The following is a 22,027-nucleotide window of genomic DNA, read 5'->3' on the forward strand; positions in this document are numbered from 1 at the left end:
ACCTTGAAGGTATGTGATGCAGGCTGGTCCCGACCAGTTTTTAAATCACCCAATCCTGAAAACAACAGAAAAAAAGACTCAAGAGCTTACCTTCTCAGCCAATCCCCGCACTCACTCCTTCACTTGCCACACCTTTGCCGACCTTGAAGGTATGTGCCTGAGGTTTTATAGGGCACTGGTCAGACCGCACCTGGAGTATTGTGAGCATTTTTGATGTGCTGGCATTGGAGAGGATTCAGAGGAGGTTTGCAAGAATGGTTCTGGGAATGAAAGGGTTTTGATGCCTCTGGACTTGTACTCGCTGGAGTTTAGAAGAATGAGGGGGGAAATCTTATTGAAACCTATCTAATATTGAAAGGCATAGAAAGAGTGGATTTAGAGGAGCTTATTAGAACCTCAGGGCAAAGCTCAGAATAGAAGAACGTCCATTTAGAACAGAGATGAGGTACCTCGGGTCGAGAATGATGAGTTTAGAGAAGGACTTAAAGATACAGAAGGTGCTGGCGTGAGGGCTATGAACGACATGAAGGAAATCTGGAAGACGAACCTGACCAGAGGGCTTAAAAAGAGGATCTTTCATAGCAGTCATAGAGTCCATTTTCATGTACGGATGCGAGACGTGGACACTCACCAAGACTACGCGAGAGCCATGGTTGCTATACACGAATGCTCTGGATGGCTCTTGACATGAGTTGGAAACAGCACATGATGAACGTCGAGCTCTATAACAACCTACCGATGCTCACCGCTAATATCAAGGCAAGGAGACTGCAATTAGCGGGGCACTGTCTACGCCACCCCAAGCTACCTGCCAGCCTAGTCATCATATGGGAGCCCAAGCATGGGGGGATGAACCCTGGGTGCCCTCCCAAGACTATGGTCAACATGCTCCTAGAAGATAGCGGTGCGGCTAATGTAGATGAACTGAACACACTGATGAGGGAGAGGAAGAAGTGGAGAGTCCATCATCATGCCCAACGCCGGCCCCCATGCCTGAGTCGACGTAGTAGTAGTAGTGAGTAATTTCTTTAACCAGGAAATAGTGGATCTGCCGATTTCATTATCATGGATGGCAGTGGATGCCAAGTCATTGAGAATATTTAATTTGGAGGTCGATAGGTTCCTGAATAGTTAGGATGTCAAATACTACAGAGAGGAGACAAGAGAATGGGATTGAGAAGGATAATAACTTAGCCATAGATGAATGACGGAGCAGACTAGATGGACCGAATGGCCTAGTTCACCTGCTAGATGTTATGGTCTTATGGCTGATTGGGTCAGCTGCCTAATTGGGCCAAAATGCACTGGTCCCGATGTGTTCCAGTTAAACTGAAATCCACTGTATTAGATGTTAAGTAAAATTACTTTCTGTCGCTAGCCATTGTTTGTACATTTACTGATTGCTGCTACTGTCCTACTCCCTCCCTGCCTTTTTCTTTCTACCCCTTGCATGAGGCCTTTCTCATGCTACCTGTAAGATCGGATGCAGTGGCCAGTCTGCATCCAACCAAAGGTGTATTTGTTTATCTTGTACGTCTTTTTTTATGGCCACACCGCTGCTGGATGCTGGAGCTGCTGGATAGTGAATGAGTTAAACTTATTGCATACCGTTGTGTTGTTGTCTGGACTTGTTGCATACTGTTGTACTGAGATGGTGCGCAGTGCAACAAGCTGAGTGAGTGATCGTCTTGGACATTTTTATTGTGGTAGCAAGATCCTGTTGAAAATTGGTAAAGTAGAACACTGCAAGTCCAGTTCGCTGATTTATTAACAAGACCAACAGTAGGGGAGCTGTGTTGCCTCGGTTGTGGAGTGGACTAGGCATCAGCTGCAATGTCAGCTGTTGTATACGCCTAGGGTAGGGGAGAAGGGAGCCCTCTGTTGGGTAGGCTGGATCTCGTACTACTCTGTTGTTCCTTCCATCAGTGCTGCTCTCTAGTCCTTGCTTGGTGGAAGAACAAACTGGACCAGGACAATCTGAAGTCATGCCTCTCAGGGCTATATTGTTTTTTCCTTTGTGATTTTTTTTTACTGAAATCATAACCATATATGCTGTGTACAGTGTGCTGTGTGCTGTTCATAATGTGTTATACAACTTGGCTCTGGAGCAACACTGTTTCATTTGACTTTATTCATGTATGGTTAATTGATTAAATCTAAACATAGAAAACCTACAGCACAATACAGGCCCTTCGGCCCACAAAGCTGTGCCGAACATGCCCTTACCTGAGAAATTACCTAGGGTTACCAATGGCCCTCTGTTTTTCTGAGCTCCATATAGCTGTCCAGGAGTCTCTTAAAAACCTTATCGTATTCACCTTCACCACCGTCACCGGCAGCCCATTCCATGCACTCACCACTGCGTAAAAAAAACTTACCCCTGATATTTCCTCTGTACCTATTTCTAAGCACCTTAAAACTGTGTTCTCTGGTGCTAGCCATTTCAGCCCTGGGAAAAAGCCTCTGACTATCCACACGATCAATGCCTCTCATCATCTTATACACCTCCATCAGGTCACCTCTCATCCTCCGTCGCTCCAAGGAAAAAAGGCAGAGTTCACTCAGCCTATTCTCATAAGGCGTGCTCCCCAATCCAGGCAGCATCCTTGTAACTTGAACTTGAACTTGCATCCAAGGGTTATGTGTAGTTTTGTAATTTCTTTTAATGAAAAGAACCAGTTTGTCTTGAACTGTGTTGCTGATCTAATTAGCCGGTTGGTAGAAGTTCTGATTTCTGAAATATGGGTTAACTCTGTTACTAAAGATGACAGCTACTTTGATTAATGCTTTTTATTTGTATGTTAACAGGTAATGCGAATAGTGGAAAACATTCGACCAGACCGACAAACTGTTATGTTTTCTGCTACATTCCCCAGGGCAATGGAGGCCTTGGCAAGACGAATACTTACAAAACCTATTGAAGTGCAAGTGGGTAGTAGAAGCGTTGTTTGTTCTGATGTTGAGCAACATGTGGTAAGTGCTTAATAATAACACAAACTACTCATTATGCTGGGCAATTTATTGCCACTGATTAATTTTTTTTGTCTAGCATGTAGAAATCCTTAACCAATGCTAGGAATTTTTATTTGGTGTCATTGTGGCCAGTATTTATTTTTGATTATTCTAAATGTTGCTCTTTTGCTAAGCTGAAACTCAAAAGATAATAATCCTAAATTTGCACATGACTGGAAAATTGGTGGCACTGAGGACAGCAAGAAAGATTGTGAAAGGATATGGCAGAAGATGGACTATTTGAGGCGAGAAATGACAGCTGGAGTTTATTCTGTGTCACGATCCTGACCGTTAATTCCTCTTATTCTCCTAATTCCCTTTTCCCCGTGTTCTCCTGGGCTCCTTGATTGCAGCACCTGATTCTCATCTAAACCTGCAGCATAAAAACCCCGGCTTTGCATCCACTCGTTGCCTGAGTGTTGCTTCAGCTAGTGCAGTAATTCACGTTCCCAGCCACTTAGAGTGGTGTATTCTAAGTTATACTTCAGTACCAAGGTTTACCTGTGAAACTGTCTCTCCGTATCAAGATAAGTATTCTAAGTCAGGGGTTCCCAACCTTTTTTGCACCGTGGACCGGTTTAATATTGACAATATTCTTGCGGGCCGGCCGACGTGGTCGGGGAGGGGGGCGCACGGTGTTAATCACGACCGGAACATAGGTAATATATATGTCACTTATAAGTGGCTAATAATACACTCAATTTCGTTTCTAAAAGGGTTTATCTAACACATTTAATATTAAACACACAGCGCATTATTTTCCTCCCATGAATATAATGATAAGTCAATTATAAGTCATTTATAAGTCAAAAGCATCATAACATTTTAAGTAACGTTTGGATATTAAACACACAGCGCATATTTTCCTCGTATGAACATATAAAATCATTGCAACACACCAATATCGGTGAAACAGTGGGAGCCCTGTGCTTGTTTCCCTGCAACAAGATGGTCCCATTGAGGGGTGGTGGGAGACAGCGATACCCGAAGGGGGTTCCTTATGTCTAGTCTGTTCCGCAATTTAGTTTTCGTTGCATTCATTGCAGAAAATCCTGCTTCGCAGAGATATGATGTTGGAAATGGAAGCAACATTTTCAGTGCTTTCATGGCTATCTCAGGATATTCAGCCATGACTTTCATCCAGATTGCTGGCAGAGATGTTATGTCAAACATACTTTTCTGCCCATTGTCATTTGCAAGCTCGAGGAGTTGATCTTCTTCCCGTGCTGACATGGATGATTCACCGGGGACATTCACAAATGGGTCATGGACCCATTCCTTTGCACGTCTTGGATCATTTGCAGTTGGGAAGTAACGCTCGAATTCTGTCGACAGCAAAGATAGGTGATCGCACACCAGCTGTGAGAAGGACGATGCAGCCTCAGTCTCTCCCAGAATCCCAGCTAATGTTGGGAGCAAGTCATATATGCCCCAGTCCACTCGCCGTCCCCACCGTTCCAGTTTGGCTTTGAAAGCAGACATTTTATCTGCCAACTTGAAGACAGTTGTCATTCTCCCCTGAAGTGACAAATTGAGTTCATTGAGCAGGTTGAAGATGTCACACAGATAGCCACTAAGTACGATGCTCTCAGAGCAGCAGCATTTGTGGAGGTGGTTGCTCTCAGCACTTGCTTCTGCCCTGCTTGCTCACGTTTTTTCCTCTCAAAAAACTCGGCGGGTTTGTCTTTAAGTGCAGGGTGCTTGGACTCAAGGTGCCGAAGCAGTTTTGAGGGCTTCATTGCCTCATCCGAGAGCTTGTCTCCACATATCACACACGGGGCTTGGAGCGTGCGAGTCACCGGTGCAATAAAGCCATATTTTATGTACAACTCGTGGTATTTTCTGTTGAAAGAAGCTTTTTTTTGCAGTCTCTGCCTCAGCTGTCTCTGTGTTATCATCATCATTAGGCCTTTTATGTCCTCTTCCAAAGAAACTCAAGCGACGTTTGTTTTTTACTCATACCGACTGATGGCCTCGCATGCATAATGACCTCATGTACGTTCAAGTTCAACAGTGGACGTGACAGGGAATGAGGAAAGGTGCAGCTGACTCATATCGCCTCATACCGCCAAATAATATCATTTCATCGCGGCCTGGTACCGGTCCGCGGCCCAGTGGTTGGGGACCACTGTTCTAAGTTGTACTTCAGTACCGAGGTTTACCTGTGAAACTCTGTCTCTCCGTGCCAAGATAAGTATTCTTAAGTTTTAGTTGAGTACCAAGGTTTACCTGTGTAACTCCGTCTCTCCGTGTTAAGAAAAGTATTGTCTGCCGCTTGCCTTTCTACGCTCCATGTCGAGTTAAGTTTTGCCTGCCGCCTGTCCCTTCTTTGCCATTCAGCTTCAGCAACGCCCTGTGTCAAGAAAAGTTTTGCCTGCCTCCTGCTTCTCCATTCACCCACGCTGTTTACCTGTGTTAATTCTGTCTCTCGACCGCTTAGAATTGTGTATTCTAAGTTCTGTTCCTGTGCTGTTTTCCAGTGTTAGCCCTGTCTCTCGACCGCTTAGAATTGTGTATTCTAAATTCTGTTCCTGTGCTGTTTTCCAGTGTTAACTCTGTCTCTCCGTGTTAATAGGAGCATTGCATGCCACCTGTTTTCCTGTTCATCCTTCCGCCTGCTGTTCTCAAGCCACGTTCGCACCCTGGTCAGCATCCCTGCTCTGCCTCGTTCCGCTGCCCGCCTACACTCTGCATTGGCTTGGTGGTTAAACGCCGCATTCCCACCGTAGCGACTCGGGTTCGATCCCTGGCCAAGCCTTCCTTGCTCCTCAGCTTTCCTCTGCCTAATCCTCGTTCCACAGCCTTCCCTGTAACCGTTAATAAACACTTTAGATTACTCTACCTCCGTGTCCGTGCCCTGCGTTTGGGTTCGCCCCGTTCCATTGCAACATTTGGAGCAAATTGAGCTGTTGCATTTTGGGAGGTCAAGTACAAGATGAAAGTAAATGGCAGGACCCTTAGAAACACTGATGTACAGAGAGATCTTGAGTATGTCCATAATTCCCTGAAAGTGCAAACTAAGTGGAAATGGTGGTAAAGTAGGCATACAACATGCTTGCCTTTATTAATCTGTGCATTGAGTACAAGAGTTTTCTATTCATGTTGCAGCTGTATAAAACTTTACTTAGACCAGATTTGTAGTATAGTGTGCAGTTCTTGTCACCACTTGATATGAAGGATGTGGAGGTTTTGGAGAGGCTGCAGAGAGGTTCACCAGGATTTACCTTGATTGAAGAGAATTAACTATAAGAAGAGGTTGGACAAACATGGATCGTTTACTCTGGCTTGTTGAAGGCTGAGGAGGTGACCTCAGAAGTATATAAAATTATGAGAAGCCTAGATGGGCAAGAAAGTTGCCTATCGCCACAATAGGTCAACGGCAGATGCAATCTCGATGGCACTTCACACGGCCTTAGACCATCTGGACTTACAGATACCTATGTCAGGATGCTGTTCATCGAATATAGCTCAGCATTTAATACCATCATTCCCACAATCCTGCTTGAGAAGTTACAGAACCTGGGCCTCTGTACCATCCTCTGCAATTGGATCCTTGACTTCCTAACCAGAAGACCACAGTCTGTGCGGATTGGTGATAACATCTCCTCCTCGATGATAATCAACACTGGCGTACCTCGGGTGTGTGCTTAGCCCACTGCTCTACTCTCTCTATACCCATAACTGTGTGGCTAGGCATAGCTCAAATACCATCCATAAATTTGGTGATGATACAACCATTGGTGAAGAGGGGGCGAGATAGGCCAACTAGTGGAGTGGTGTCGCAGCAACAACCTGGCACTCAGTGTCAGAAAGACGAAAGAGCTGATTGTGGACTTCAGGAAGGATAAGATGAAGGATCACACACCAATCCTCATAGAGGGATCAGAAGTGGAGAGAGTGAGCAGTTTCAAGTTCCTGGGTGTCAAGATCTCTGAGGATCTAATCTGGTCCCAACATAGCAATGCAGTTATAAAGAAGGCAAGACAGCGACTATACTTCATTTGGTATGTCAACAAATACACTCAAAAACATCTATAGATGTATTATGGAGAGCATTCTGACAGGCTGCATCACTGTCTGGTATGGGGGGCGGGGGGGCTACTGTACAGGACTGAAAGAAGCTGCAGAGGGTTGTAAATTTAGTCGACTCCATCTTGGGTACTGGCCTACAAAGTCCCCAGGACATCTTCAACGAGCGATGTCTTAAGAAAGGCAGCGTCCATTATTAAGGACCTCCAGCGCCCAGGGCATGCCCTTTTCTCACTGTTGCCATCAGGTAGGAGGTACAAAAGCCTGAAGGCACATACTCAGCGATTCAGGAACAGCTTTTTCCTTCTGCTGTCTGATTCCTAAATGGACATTGAACCCGTGAACACTACACCTCAAATTTTTAATATATATTATTTCTGTCTTATGCATGATTTTTAATCTATTCAATATATGTATTCTGTAATTTATTTATTTATTCTTCTTCTATATTATGTATTACATTGAATTGCTGCTGCTAAGTTAACAAATTTCACGACGCACGCCGGTGATAATAAACCTGATTCTGATTCTGAAAGTCAGTCTTTTCCCCAGGAGTATCAAAGACTATAGGTCGCAGGTTTAATATGAGAGGGAAAAGTTTAAAGGAGATTTGCAAGACAGGTTTTTTTTTTACAGTGGTTGGTGTTTGGAATGCACAATCAGAGGAACTGGTTTAAGCAAATACGATAGCAACATTTAAGAGGCATTTAGAAGGATGCATGGAAAAACAAGCAATAGAGGGTACAGGTGCATGCAGAGAGATTGGAATAGTTTAGACTGGCATCATGGTGGGTGAAGGTCCTCATGATTATTCCAGATACCACTTTACCACTTGCTGATAATTATAGAAATAGGACAGAGCACACGGGGGGGGGGGGGCAGTGAGAGAGAGTGCATGAAGAGGGGTTCAGACTTTTCCCATCTCTGGTCACGGTCGGACTGGTACAAACTTGCTCCGCAGCAAATGTTTTGGATAGTGGGGTCCTCGTGGGGTGAGGGTTGTTAAGCTAATACTATTGGGGCTTGTTCAAATTGGTTTGGCAGGAGAATTGAACCCTTGACGTGAAGTCAGGAAGAAGACAAGCAATTATAGAGTCATCTGGAAATAATTAAGTAGTGAGTTTAGAAATAGTAGATGCTTTGGTTATTTTCTTCAAAAATATTATAGATTCTTGAATTATGAAGTAGGATCCTATGTATATTACTTGAGGAAGCTGTCTTGAAAGACCACACAAATTCCACTCCATCCAGGCCCTTTTGCACTCTGGGTGGTCCCTTTTATACTGGGAAAGCTTATACCTCCCATTAGCGCTACTTTACTATTCTCTAAAATCACCACTTCTCGACACATCTCCCACTCACTATTGGAGTGTCCATAATATAGCCCTACCAAGGTAACCATCCTCTATTTCTAAGTTTTACTCAAATGGCCTTGTTAGATGATCTCAAGAATAGTCTCTCTAAGCACTACTGTTATGTTCTTCCTCCACTCCTCCATGTTCCTTTGTCACACCCAGAACATTGAGCTGCTAGTTCTGCCCTTTTCTCAGCCACGTTTCTTTTATGGCCACAGTATCCCAGTCCCTAGAGAGAATACACGTCCGCAGTTTGTTTACCTTGCCTGTTAAGCTATGTGCATTGAAATACATGCAACTTAAAGCAGTGGTCCGGTCTGGCCTTTTACTGTAAATGTGGCATTCATTGCTAGTTCATGATTGGATTGCCGCACGTACCCCTGTCTTCTCATTGATTTTGCTCTCGAGTCCCAACCCCTGCCAATCTAGTTTAAACCTTTCCTGGTAGCAAAAGAGCATTTACCACTGAGTAGGACAATGGAAAAGGATAGTGTAGTCAATTATTGCAGTTTCTAATCCAAGACTATAAACAATTTACGATTCAATTTTTATTGTAGGTTGTCATAGAAGAAGACAATAAGTTCTTGAAGTTGTTGGAACTTTTGGGCCATTATCAACAAAATGGTTCTGTGATAGTGTTTGTGGACAAGCAAGAGCATGCTGATGGTTTATTGAAGGATTTATTGAGAGCATCCTACTCTTGTATGTCATTACATGGAGGTATGTATATTCAGTTACCTGATAATATATTGTTATTTACTCTTAGGACTTTTTCATTTCTCCTTTCCTTGTGTAGATGGTTTTATAGTGTGGTGTTTGGCACTGAGAGTATTAGTGAGTAACTTTGAACTTCATTAGAGTTACCATTCTTCAGATGCAGAAGGGAACAATTGGTAAATGCTATATTTTGACACTAGAGCAAGTTACTTGGAAGAAAAATCAGCAATATGAGTGGCTGACCTATTGATCACCACCCATGTGTGTCATCTAGATGATGAATAAGGGGGTAGGGATTATTCTCCCTAAAGTGATGTGAAATAATTGAGCACTAATCATCAAATGGACTGGTTATAACAGCTCAATGATTCCACTAAAGATAAATTGTCTGACTACATGCGATACTGCATATACTGTGCATTCCTAAATCTACAGTATTTACTGAAAAGCACAATGCTAACGGGCCAAATCTTCCAACACAAAATCAGTTTTAATGCGGTGACTTACTAGCACTTCTTCACAGAGGTCCTGGTGTCCAGTCAGTAGTTACACCTTCCACCCTGCCCCTGCATTTCATCATCTAATGAGGCAGCACTCACTTTTATGTGTTTCCCAGCTCTTGGCTGAAATTTTGAAATCCTTGGTGCCATCCTGGGCAAAAATAGAGTGTTAATACTGTACATTGTCAGTTTTCAGACTTTAAGGATCTCAAAAAAAATGAATGCATTCCTGGGTTGTTTGAACAGACAAAAAGACTTTGTTTATGTTTTGTTTCAGGTATTGATCAATATGATCGTGATAGTATAATCAATGATTTTAAGACCGGTGTGTGCCGATTGCTTGTGGCCACTTCAGTAGCAGCACGAGGACTGGATGTTAAACACCTGATTCTTGTTGTCAACTACAGTTGTCCGAACCACTATGAAGATTATGTACATCGAGTGGGGCGTACTGGAAGAGCTGGTAACAAAGTGGGTATACAAAGAAGAATAATCTCGGATCATTGAATTGTTATGTGTTACTTTTTAATTAAATGGAATTCTGTTAACTTGTTTGCTTTTTTTCTTTCGTAGGGGTATGCATATACATTTATTACAGAGGAACAAGCCCGCTATGCAGGTGATATAATTAAAGCGTTAGAATTATCAGGAAATTGTGTTCCATCTGAGTTGGAAAAATTGTGGAATGACTTCAAAGAGCAACAAAAGGCAGTAAGTAGTAATTGCAATAAATTCAAGAATCGTTTAGACTATGAAGGCAGCAGTCCTCTTTTATTGTCATTTAGTAATGCATGCATTAAGAAATGATACAATATTTCCTCCGGTGTGATATCACAAAACACAGGACAGACCAAGACTGAAAAAACTAACAAAACCACATAATTATAACATATAGTTACAACAGTGCAACAATACCATAACTTGATGAAGAAGTCCATGAGCACAGTAAAAGTTCAAAGTCTTTCAAATGTCCCACATCTCACGCAGACGGGAGAAGGAAGAAAAACTCTTCCTGCCATGCCGACCACAGTCCGACTCTGAGTCATCCAAAGATTTCGAGCCTCGGATTCAGCTCTCCGACACCAAGTACTGAGGCCATCTCTGTCCGAACGATTCGACCTCAATCTCGGTTGCCAACAGCAGGCAAAGCCGGGGATTTTGAGGCCTTCCCTCCGGAAGATTCCGGACCGCGCAGTAACGACAGCAGCGAACGAGTGTTTCAGAAATTTCTTTTTGTCTTTTTATGAAAATACTGTAGTGTATTAACATTCAAATACTTACACAAGTTTTTTAATAACTGAAATAAGAAGCAACAACTAGATCTTGTTAACCATTATTTTTAATGTGTCTTTAAGGAAGGAAAAACTATAAAGAAGTCTAGTGGTTTTTCTGGGAAAGGCTTTAAGTTTGATGAGACTGAACAAGTCCTGGCCAATGAAAGAAAGAAACTACAGAAAGCAGCTCTAGGTCTGCAGGATTCTGATGATGAGGACACGGCAGTTGATGTAAGTGCTTAAGGCTAACTGGGAATTCTGGCAAAGGATGCTATGTGCATTGCTAAGTTACGGGTTTCAACTTTCCTTTTTTTTTGTTAAGATCACTTACAACATTTGAATTGCTTGTTATTTTGAGATTTTAGAGCATTGCGATATGCTGTAACGTTTGGTTATATTTTCCAGATTGATGAACAAATTGAGAGCATGTTCAATTCCAAGAAGCGTGTGAAAGATATGGCAATGCCAGGAGCTTCTAACACGCCAGTGCCATCTGCTGGCAATGCAGAGAAACTGGAGATTGCCAAGAGGCTGGCGTTGAAGATCAATGCCCAGAAGAATCTTGGTGCAGAAGCACAGGTAATAGATGTCTAATGTAAATCAGTGAAACATTAATTGTTTTAAACTGTTTTAAGATAACCATATTTTAATTAAACAAGATGATTTAAGATAAGTTGAGATGGGGAATACAGTGGATTCCAATTAATTGGAGCACATTGGGACAAGTACATTTTGGCCCAATTAGCCGAAGGTTCATGGAAATTGTTAAACGATATAAAATAGGGCAAACTTCCATGTAACTTCATAACAAATTTATGAACTGCCTTCATACAATGCTTTAGACGATTGGATTGTCCAAAATCTTCATTTTCATTTTAACAGTCAAGATATAATTCCTAACTTGTTGAAGTAGCAAAATCATTTCACTTTCCCTTCCAGCTGTTTCTGGCGTCTCCAAGCCTGAATGCTTAAAACCACAGTGAGCTAAACAGTTCTGAATTGTCTTACTAGTTATTTCTCACCAACCATCAGTGACAAAAGTCAGGGCTTTTTGAACACAAACACACACAACTGAAGCTTTTTAAAAAGTGACGCTCTAAGCATGGTGTAGTGTCTTAATGGCCATGCATTTTACATGATTGATGCTGGTTAGAAACTGTTCGGCAAGTCTCCTCCCCCAATTAAGTGGCATAATGTCCCACATAAGTGGCTGTCCCTATTAACTGATGATCTAATTCACCAGAATCCACTGTATATGAAAAAAAATATAAGAGAAAATACATAATAATTAATGTATTATTGATAATGATGGAACCTTTTGCGTCCATTTGAAAGCATGTCACTACCCTAATTGCTAGTTTAAGATTTTAGGAGTTTTTACTTATGATGTCGTTTTGCTGTCTAATGGCATCTTTGAATTGTGCTTATTGTCTATCTTAACAAATGTTTTAAGATCTTTAGAAGTACGCGACTGCAGCCAGGATTTCAGGTAATTTTTAAATTTTAGGTTAATCATCACACTAGATCATATATAATTGCATGACTGTGCAGTGTACCTACAGTATGTTCTTAGAGATTTACATGAAAATTTATGCACCAGTTTGGAGCTGTGCAAATCAGATCTACCCTTATAGGACAGACAAAACAAAAACAGAACCGGTGTAAATGGAATCTCCAGACAACGTCATGATACCTGTTCACCTTAATTGGCATATAGAGAGGGACAGGAAAGTGTTTCATTATCGTGTTGGTTAAATTGCAGAAGCATGTGCATAATAGTGGCACTACTGAGTTTGAGAATCTGACAAGTCAAATGTGTAAACTTGTATAGTGGCTTATGATAAGTGCCCTTCTACGTATAAACATGCAGCATTCTAGTGATAGGCTGTATTTTTAATGTTACAGTTTAATACATTTCCCTATTTTTCTCCTTTAAATTCAGGATGTAATGCAACAGGCTACAAATGCTATAATGAGGGGACGCACCATCCAAGCTCCAACAGTATCTGCAAAAACAATTGCAGAGCAGAAAGCTGAAAAGATCAATGCCAAACTCAACTATGTGCCAGCAGAAAAGCAAGAAGACGAGAAACCGGAAAACGCACAAACTGAATCATTCAAAAGATATGAGGAAGAGCTTGAGATAAATGATTTTCCACAGGTGAGTGATATTTGGGTGGATGATGTTTAAAATTGAAACTAGACTTTTTACCAACACCAGTTTGGATGCTGCAGTAACACCCATCGATGTAATTTATTAGAAGTTATTCACATCTTCAATTAATGCATGAATATTATTATTTTGATGTGATTATCTAATTGCCCATTAGTTTATCGTACCAAAGTGTATTATAAAGAGATGTCAGGTGACATGCTCCAAAGGCCACCAACACAGCTATCTCTGACCACTTGTACTTTTTACCATCTACTTTCATGTACTCATTGTCTTCATTGATAACAATCACTAACAGGGTGCAAGAACAATCACTAAAAGTCATTTGCCATAATCTCAAAACTTGATTTTTTTGCCATGGTTGGCTACTTGCCAGTTGCTTCAGAATTTTATAAAAGAAAGAAATTAGTGAATTCTGAAGGACTTCAACATTAATATCAACTAAATTTGCACATTGTGCATAGGTACATACTTGCTCCCTGACCTACTGAGTTCCTCCAACATTTTGTGGGTGGTGCTCTGGATTTCCAGCATCTGTAGAATCTGTGCTTATAAACTAAATGTAATTTTTATATGTATTTTGAGTTTTTTTTGTTTTTATCGATAACTTTAAATAATTTACAAGGCTTGTTAAAAAAAAATCCATGGAAATAAATGCATAGATCATGATTGCTAGCATAATAAGCTATAACAATGCCTGTTATAGCAGCTGATTGCATAATAAAACAACGTAAACAGATTATTGAGTAACTAATCACTTTGCAATGGATCTCTTTCAGACGGCCAGGTGGAAGGTCACCTCCAAAGAAGCTCTTCAGAGAATCAGTGAATATTCAGAAGCTGCCATCACTATTAGAGGCACTTACTTTCCTCCAGGAAAAGAGCCCAAAGAGGGAGAAAGAAAAATATATCTTGCTATTGAAAGTAAGCAAAGATGTATATATTTGAGGAATTATTGCTTTAGGCTTAAAGTTCAATGACTGCAAGAGTTTCTGTTCCCTTCAAAATGTGGAATTTGAATAAAAATGCATATCATCCTCCTGAAGTTTAGGCAGAACCTCATTATTGTGTTTTATAAAAGCAAAATACAGTGAGTTTCTCAAGGGTAGTTCCTAGAGACAAGGGATTTATCCTAAGAATAGTTATTGTTTAAAATTACCTATATTGACTGCATTTTAGAGGACTAGATACTAATCTCATTGAAACCCAGGGCCAGAACCTGTTAAACACTCTTTGCTAATGATACCTCTACTATAATCCAATGACAGAATTCAAACCTGCTACAGTTTTACAACAGGGATAGTGGGAAATACATCCATTAAAAATATAGATAGGAACAGCTTTTTGGTATGGACTGGAATGGCTGAAAGAATAATTTACAAATTTACAAATTTGAGGTAACTTGAGATTTGATTATTTCTGTATTGTTAATTTTTCAAACTATTTAATTCTGAATGTCAGGCTAAGTCAAAGGATTCAAGCTACTTGGAGCATGGCTTTCCAAGATGTCTCATTCTTTGATTTGTTTGGTGGAGGGACCCACTAGACAGCAGAATGTTGCTTAGGATTCTGCTCCATTTCCCTGTGGATCAGGGCGGTAGTCAATACATGCAGATTCAAGAAAGGAAAGCTCCAACTTTGAATCCTAATCTGCAATGCATGCTGGCAACAGGTTCTGATTCAAAAAATTCTGAAAGAGCATTAAGGCATACACTTTTTTTCTCTGGACAGACTTGGGGAACATAGTCTTGGTGAGAAGTTAGCCATTTAAAGTTGTAATGAGAAATTTATTCAGATGGATTTAACTTATTTATTTTTCTACTTCGGCATTGTGGATACATAGGCATCATGTTGGAAGGTTGAGATTGGTTGAATATCTTTGAATCAAAGGAATTAAGAGAAATATGGAGCGGGCAGAGAAATAAACCAAGTACAGTGATGTCCCATGATAGAAAAATATGAATTGGGGCAGGAGTGAGTCCCTTAAGCCTGTTCCACAATGCTGATCTAATTGTAACCTTGGCTTCCTCATCTCATGCATTGCAGTCTACTACCCAGTGCACAATACCTGTAACCCTTCTGCATCATTAACGGTGACCATGCAACAATCAGACTATGGAAACAAAAAAAAGCCCACTAGCATCTTTCATGGATGCAGATTTCCCACTCTCTTCTGTCTGATTTATATGTAATCCCAGACTGTCAATAATGCTCTCAGAATTCATACTGACCAATGTGCTAAGTTAGGTCTTGTCTTTTCATGATCATCTGGTGCTGACTTTGTTGCCCAAAGGTGGCCTGATCCAAATAAAAATCTCTTTTTAATGGTGGTTTAGGCTATTCCTTGTATTATTTAATTTCAATGCTGATCACACTCCCACCTATTAACATACCTTTTTTTCAACCTGCTATTTATCAGGTGCAAGTGAGTTGGCTGTTCAGAAAGCAAAGGCTGAGATTACACGACTTATTAAAGAAGAACTCATCAGACTGGTAAGATCCTTAATGGAATTTTTTTAATATGTATATATTCTATCCTGTCCAACTGCCTTTAATAAGAATCACAAGATAAAATAATCTTTTGATTGGTTAGAAGTGCTGTTTTCTAAAGCATATCTTTGACTATAATTTTTAAGTGAATTAATATCGTGTTTCAGTTTCCTTAACAGGGAATATATTACCATTTTGTGATCAAACGGGCATAAGGATAGAGAAAGTAATATGTTTATTCTCCACAAGATCAAATACTTTTTCTTGCTTATGTATCACTTGTCCTTTGAATTCCTTTTCCTTAACCTAATCTTAAATGCTGGCCTAATTTATTGTCTGAACATTAACCTGGAAGTGAATTTCACAATATCACGACTGCAAGTTTCTCCTACCCTCTTCTAAGTCTCATGAAGAGGTGTTTTATTCTTGAACCTTAATAATGATCTGCTTCTATTGTTAAACATTATCTTGATACTGAAGGAAGATCAGGAGGACTAAATTAATGAAAGACATTTAATAGTGGCTGTTCCCTGGGTCTGAAGTCCCTCCGCAGCCAGTATAGTTGTGGTGGGCAAGATTTGGACAGCCAGTGGATCCAAGTCTGGGTATTCATGATGCAGTATGTTTTTTGGGTGGAGAGTATTTTTCTTGGGGGATATGTGGCCATAATACATAATCAACAGACCAAGTACCAAAAAGTCAAAATAAAACTACTGTTGATGGAAATCAGAAAGCAGAAAATGCAGATAATGCTCGAAATATTAGACTACAAATATATAGTGAGAGACAATTAGAAACAGTTAGGGTCAGCACAATAGCATAGTGGTTACCATCATGCTATTACAGAGCCAACGACCCAAGTTCAATTCGCGCCACTGTAAGGAGTTTGTACGTTTTCCCATCACCAAGGTCCTGCTATCCTAATATCTCTAAATAAAATTTTTAAAAGCAGAGATGTGTGAAGTTTCAAAGAGAAGCAGAGTGGTGGAGGATGACATTGACTATGGTAAACTGGAGACAAAGAGACTAAATGACACAGTTTGCTAAGATTTTCTGAGGAAAAAAAAGTGTAAGGTTGTTAATTGAAGCTAATCCACCTGGGCAAGTTACAAATATAAGGAAATGAGTGAGAGATAGTAGAGAGAATGAAGAAACTACACTAGAACACTGCATTTGCTGGAAACCAGAAATAAAAGGGAGGAGTAGAAAAGTGCAGCATGTGGAGTGAAATGAAAATACATTTACTGTTGCAGATTGTCAACCCTTCATTAGAATTTGTCAGTTCTATTATAATCTGGAACAGTTGATTGTGAAACATTTGACATTGTTCTGTTACATTTTGGAGACTTTGCTCAGGTTCTTAATTATAGTTAGAGCTCTTGTTTTTTTCTGAAAAGGAAGAACAGCCAATTTCAAAACAACCACAAACAAGGGGTTTAAGTTTCTTTCAATAGGGATTTGATTTTGCTTGTAATGTTAAAATGATGTGCTTTTTATAGAATATTAAACTTAAATCCATTTGTATGTTTGTGTAGTAACTTATAATTTAAAAATTTGTTTTTATTGCAGCAAAATTCATACCAGCCAACTAACCGTGGACGATACAAGGTTTTGTAGGAATCCTGTAAAATGTATGTTACATGTCTGCAAATTGATTTTAATGGTAGTTCATTATTGTGCTTTGATTCTCTCCATAATGTTAAAATTACAAAGCTTTTGAATTTAGCTATTCTACAGAATCTGTAGAATTTATTTTGTGAATTTCTGGAAACTGTGTTCTACAGTAATAGGTTTCTGTTTATGATAGGTTTTTTTCTTAATCCAACTTATTGTAAGTGAACAAAAAGTACTTATGCTTTTGAAGTGTAAAATAAGTTGCATTTTGTATCCTTGGATTACAGAAATGTCAAAAAGTTAAATAAAATGAATATTATGTTTAATTTCATGACTTTTTAATTCAAGAAACTTGTAGACATTTGTGCTACTTACTTACTTAGGCCCTTAGCTCCCAGTGGAGCATAGGTCATCGATGACCTCCTGTCTCCATCGTCCTCTGAAGTTGATGGTATAGTTGGAGTTCATCATGCTTCTGCAATCTATTGCATCCACCATACAGGGGATTGGCATATACAGCTTCTCCAGAACCCTGTGGCTGCCTTACCCATTTCCATCACTCACGATGGTCTTTGAAAGGCTTGTTTGTACTAATACCAGTGATATCATTGTGTACCATCATACCCCTTATCTCCTTAAGATGTGCAAAATAACTAGGAATGTTTCTGGTGACTTAAGATGAGGATTGGAAATTGCTTCTATCATTTTTTCTAAAAAAAAACTGACAGTGAAAAGCTTTTGTGTGTTTGGATAATCTTTTTTTTCTGAGAGTAATTCTATATTGGTGATTGAAAAAAAATGCTCAAACAATCTTTCACATACTTAGGGTAGCCTGTAGTCTTTGTCTATGACTGTAATCGTGTGGCCTTGAATTTAGTGGATAGCAGTGAGCCACCCAGCTTAACCTGAGGGCATATGTACAAAGTTAAGGGGGGTAAGTTTTTACACAGAGGGTTATGGGTGCCTGGAATGACTTGCCAGGGATGGTGGTGGAGGCTAAAACATTAGGGGTATTTAAGAGCCTCTTGGACAGGCACATGGATGAAAGAAGAATAGAGGGTTACAGGGTAGTGTGGGTTTAGTACTTTTTTTTTAAGGACTATATGGGTTGGCACAACATCAAGGGCCGTAGGGTCTGTACTATGCTGTAGTATTCTGGTGTCTAGGAATAGTTACTATAACAGCAGCTTCTCAAATGAAGTGGGCTCAAAGTAGTCAGTTTAAACACAAACAACAGGAATTCTGCAGATGCTGGAAATTCAAGCAACATACATCAAAGTTGCTGGTGAACGCAGCAGGCCAAGCAGCATCTATAGGAAGAGGCGCAGTCGACGTTTCAGGCCGAGACCCTTCGTCCTGACGAAGGGTCTCGGCCTGAAACGTTGACTGCGCCTCTTCTCAAAGTAGTCAGTGTGGTCTTCCATCTGCAGATAAACGAGGTCGTGAACTTGAAAACTGGGATGAGGTATTTTCATGACACCTTGCTCAGGATGCAGTGCAGAAAACAGATCGTCAAGCTTTAGAGAAAATGGTGCACAATATGGGCTGGAATACTTAGTGAACAAAATTTAAGTGGGAGATGAGGAAGATGTCGTTTAAAAAAAAATCATCTATTGTAGTAACTTGTGAGGATTATAATTTCATCAGTAATGGAAGTGAGAAAGAAGCATATGCCGCAATGTTGTACTGTGGGATTTGAAGTTCAGCTTGGGCTTATCATAGAACCTGTTTTGAGTTTTCTTTAAAGTTAAAGAAGACCTAACATGAAACTTTAAATTGGCATCAATTTGGCCTGAGCTCAAGTATAGAAATTCATAATACAGGTCGACCTTCACTAATCGGACTACCTGTATCCAGTTCCCTCAATAATCCACACTGATTTCAAATTTTCCGTGCAACTGTAATTTCAAATTTTCTGGGCCACCGTACCAATCTGCTGCGCATTGTTTTGGTTGCACTAGATCTGTTCATGTGTTGACGCACTCTTGTAAGCACACAGGCGATTCCTGCTTGTTTTCCTGCATTTATTAATATGGTTTGCGTGAGGTGCGGCCGCCCAGCACCCGCCAACGGCAGGGGAGCTGACGCGCGCTGGGTCGGTCCACCTGCCGGCAGTCGCCCATTGCCCTCCAGTGTCACCCGGCCGGTGCTTCGTTCTCTTCTGCCTACGACCTCAGATCAAACCTGGTGACCCGCTGAATTTAAGCATGTTACTAAGCGGTGGAAAAGAGACTAACGAGGATTCCCTCAGTAACTGCGAGTGCAATGTAGTCTTTGGGGTAACTGCAAGTCTGTGTCTTTGCTATCGCTTAGCTCACGCTTGAGTGCTGGTAGTGGGTGCACTTTATTTTTTTGCCGGTGGGGAGGGGGGATTGTTGCTCACTGCTGCTTACGTGCAGGAGGGTGGGGAGCCGGGCGGGGGGGGGGGGGACTTAGGGATTCTAACGTTTAACTGCCGTTCATTCTTTGGGGCATTCCTCTGTTTTCATAGATGGTTGCGAAGAAAAAGCATTTCAGGATGTGTATTGTATACATTTCTCTGACATTAAATGAACCTTTGAATCCTTTGATATTTTAAAGGTATGGTGAGGTGGTTAGCTGCTGCTTAATGTGATCCTTCTGTCAGTCGGCATTTTCACTAACCCAGCACTCCTCAGGTCCCAATTATAGAAGGTCGACCTGCATAACAAATAGAATATCCAAACTAAGTCCATTCAGCTTGTCATGCCAGCATCACTACTTAATATCATTTATCTGATCTTTTACCTCTGCCATTTCCCTGAACTAATCCCAAATCACTTGATTATCTTAATATCTAAAAGTATCCATTTATCTTAAATGTATTTAGAGCAGTGGTCCCCAACCACCGGGCAAAGCATGTGCTACCGGGCCGCGAGGAAACGACTTGATTTGGCGATATGAGTCAGCTGCACCTTTCCTCATTCCCTGTCATGCCCGCTGTTGAACTTCAATGCATGCGAGGTCACTACCCACATGTCATCCATGTCAGCGTGGGAAGAAGATCAACTCCTCGAGTTTGCAAATGACGACAGGCTGAAAAGTATGTTTGACATAACATCTCTGCCGGCATTCTGGATCAAAGTCAAGGCTGAATATCCTGAGATAGCCACGAAAGCACCGAAAACGTTGCTTCCATTTCCAACATCATATCTCTGCGAAGCGGGGTTTTCTGCAATGCTTGCAACGAAAACTAAATTGCGGAATAGACTGGACATAAGGAACCCCCCTCGAGTATCGCTGTCTCCCACCACCCCTCAATGGCTAGGGCTCCCACTGATTCAGCGATATTGGTGTGTTGCAATGATTTTATATGTTCATATGAGGAAAATATGCACTGTGTGTTTAATATCCAAACGTTACTTAAAATGTTATGATGCTATTGACTTAGATTCGATTATGAGGACACGCAGTCCTCTTTTATTGTCATTTAGTAATGCATGCATTAAGAAATGATCAATATTCCTCCGGTGTGATATCAAGAAAACACAGGACAGAGCAAGACTGAAAAAACTAACAAAACCACATAATTATAACATATAGTCACAACGGTGCAACAATGCCATAACTTGATGAAGAACAGTCCATGGCACAGTAAAAGAGTTCAAAGTTTCTCGAAAGTCCCACATCTCACGCAGACGGGAGAAGGAAGAAAACTCTCCCTGCCATGCCTGACCACAGTCCGACTCTGAGTCGTCAAAAACTTCGAGCCTCCGATCAGCGCGACACTGAGTACCGAGCACCATCTCTATCCGAACGATTCGACCCTGGTCTTGGTCGCCAGCAGCAGGCAAAGCCGGGGATTTTGAGGCCTTCCCTCCGGAAGATTCTCGATCGCGCAGTAACAGCGGCAGCGAACCAGCGTTTCAGAAATTTCTCCCGGTGTTCCTCTGTGCTTTCACGTCTGTCTCCATCAAATCAGAATTGTCGACGGCCCCATTTAACAGATACGATATCATTTTCACTGAAGAGCGCATGTGTGGTGTGCTGCTATCGCTTCCTCCCACCTTAAGTGATTTGTAATTGACTTATCACTATATTCATGCGAGGAAAATATGCGGTGTGCATAATAAATTTGTTAGATAAACCCTTTTAGAAACGAAATTGAGTGTATTATTAGCCACTTATAAGTGGCTTGTATCAGCTATATTCCAGTTGTGATTAACACCTCCCCCCCCCCACCCCGTCGGCCAGTCCGCAAGAATATTGTCAATATTAAACCGCCGGTGCAAAAAAGATTGAGGACCCCTGCTTTAGATACTGAGGCTCCATAGCCCTTTGGGTAGTGAAGAAATGTCATCTCTGTCCAGAATACTTAGCAGTTCATTAAAAATATACAGTTGCAAGAAAAACGTGAACTCTTTGCAATTGTCTGGTTTTCTGTATTAACTACTTATAGAATGTGGTCTGATTTTCATCCAAGTCACAAAAATAGACAAACACAATCTGCCTAAACTAGCACAAACATTTGTACTTTTCATGTCTTTATTGAACACATTGTTTAATCATTCACAGTCCAGGCTGGAAAAAGTATGTGAACCCTTGTATTTAATAACTGGTAGAACCTCCTTTAGCAGCAATAACATCCACCAAACGTTTCCTGTAGCTGCTGATCAGACTTGCACAACACCGAGGAGGAATTTTAGACCGTTCCTCCATACAAAACTGTTTCAGTTCATCAATATTTCTGGGATACCTTGCATGAGCAGCCCTCCTCAGGTCATGCCACAGCATCTCAATTGGGTTAAAGTCTGGATTCTGCCTTGGCCATTACAAAACACAAATGTTCTTTTTAAACCATTCTGTTGTTGATTTGCTCTTGTGTTTCGGATCATTGTTTTGTAG

The 22,027-nt window shown here is 40.9% G+C and overlaps 1 protein-coding gene across 3 annotated transcripts in view; it reads left to right on the forward strand.

The window, feature by feature from the left end:
- ddx46 (DEAD (Asp-Glu-Ala-Asp) box polypeptide 46) overlaps nt 1-17,462 on the forward strand; it is a 61,262-nt gene extending 43,800 nt beyond the window's left edge. For all 3 annotated transcript variants that reach the window (XM_063053290.1, XM_063053291.1, XM_063053292.1), the window contains 10 exons: nt 2,809-2,973; nt 8,954-9,116; nt 9,891-10,084; nt 10,187-10,324; nt 10,969-11,118; nt 11,293-11,466; nt 12,830-13,048; nt 13,840-13,984; nt 15,480-15,553; nt 17,120-17,462. In XM_063053290.1, the coding sequence (XP_062909360.1) occupies nt 2,809-2,973; nt 8,954-9,116; nt 9,891-10,084; nt 10,187-10,324; nt 10,969-11,118; nt 11,293-11,466; nt 12,830-13,048; nt 13,840-13,984; nt 15,480-15,553; nt 17,120-17,167 (1,470 nt within the window). In that variant the 3' untranslated portion in view covers nt 17,168-17,462. The remainder of the gene's footprint in view (nt 1-2,808; nt 2,974-8,953; nt 9,117-9,890; nt 10,085-10,186; nt 10,325-10,968; nt 11,119-11,292; nt 11,467-12,829; nt 13,049-13,839; nt 13,985-15,479; nt 15,554-17,119) is intronic.
- Nucleotides 17,463-22,027: the final 4,565 nt, after the last annotated feature.

The sequence above is a fragment of the Mobula hypostoma genome, chromosome 7, assembly GCF_963921235.1.
Source record: "Mobula hypostoma chromosome 7, sMobHyp1.1, whole genome shotgun sequence".
In the NCBI taxonomy this organism is placed as follows: domain Eukaryota; kingdom Metazoa; phylum Chordata; class Chondrichthyes; order Myliobatiformes; family Myliobatidae; genus Mobula; species Mobula hypostoma.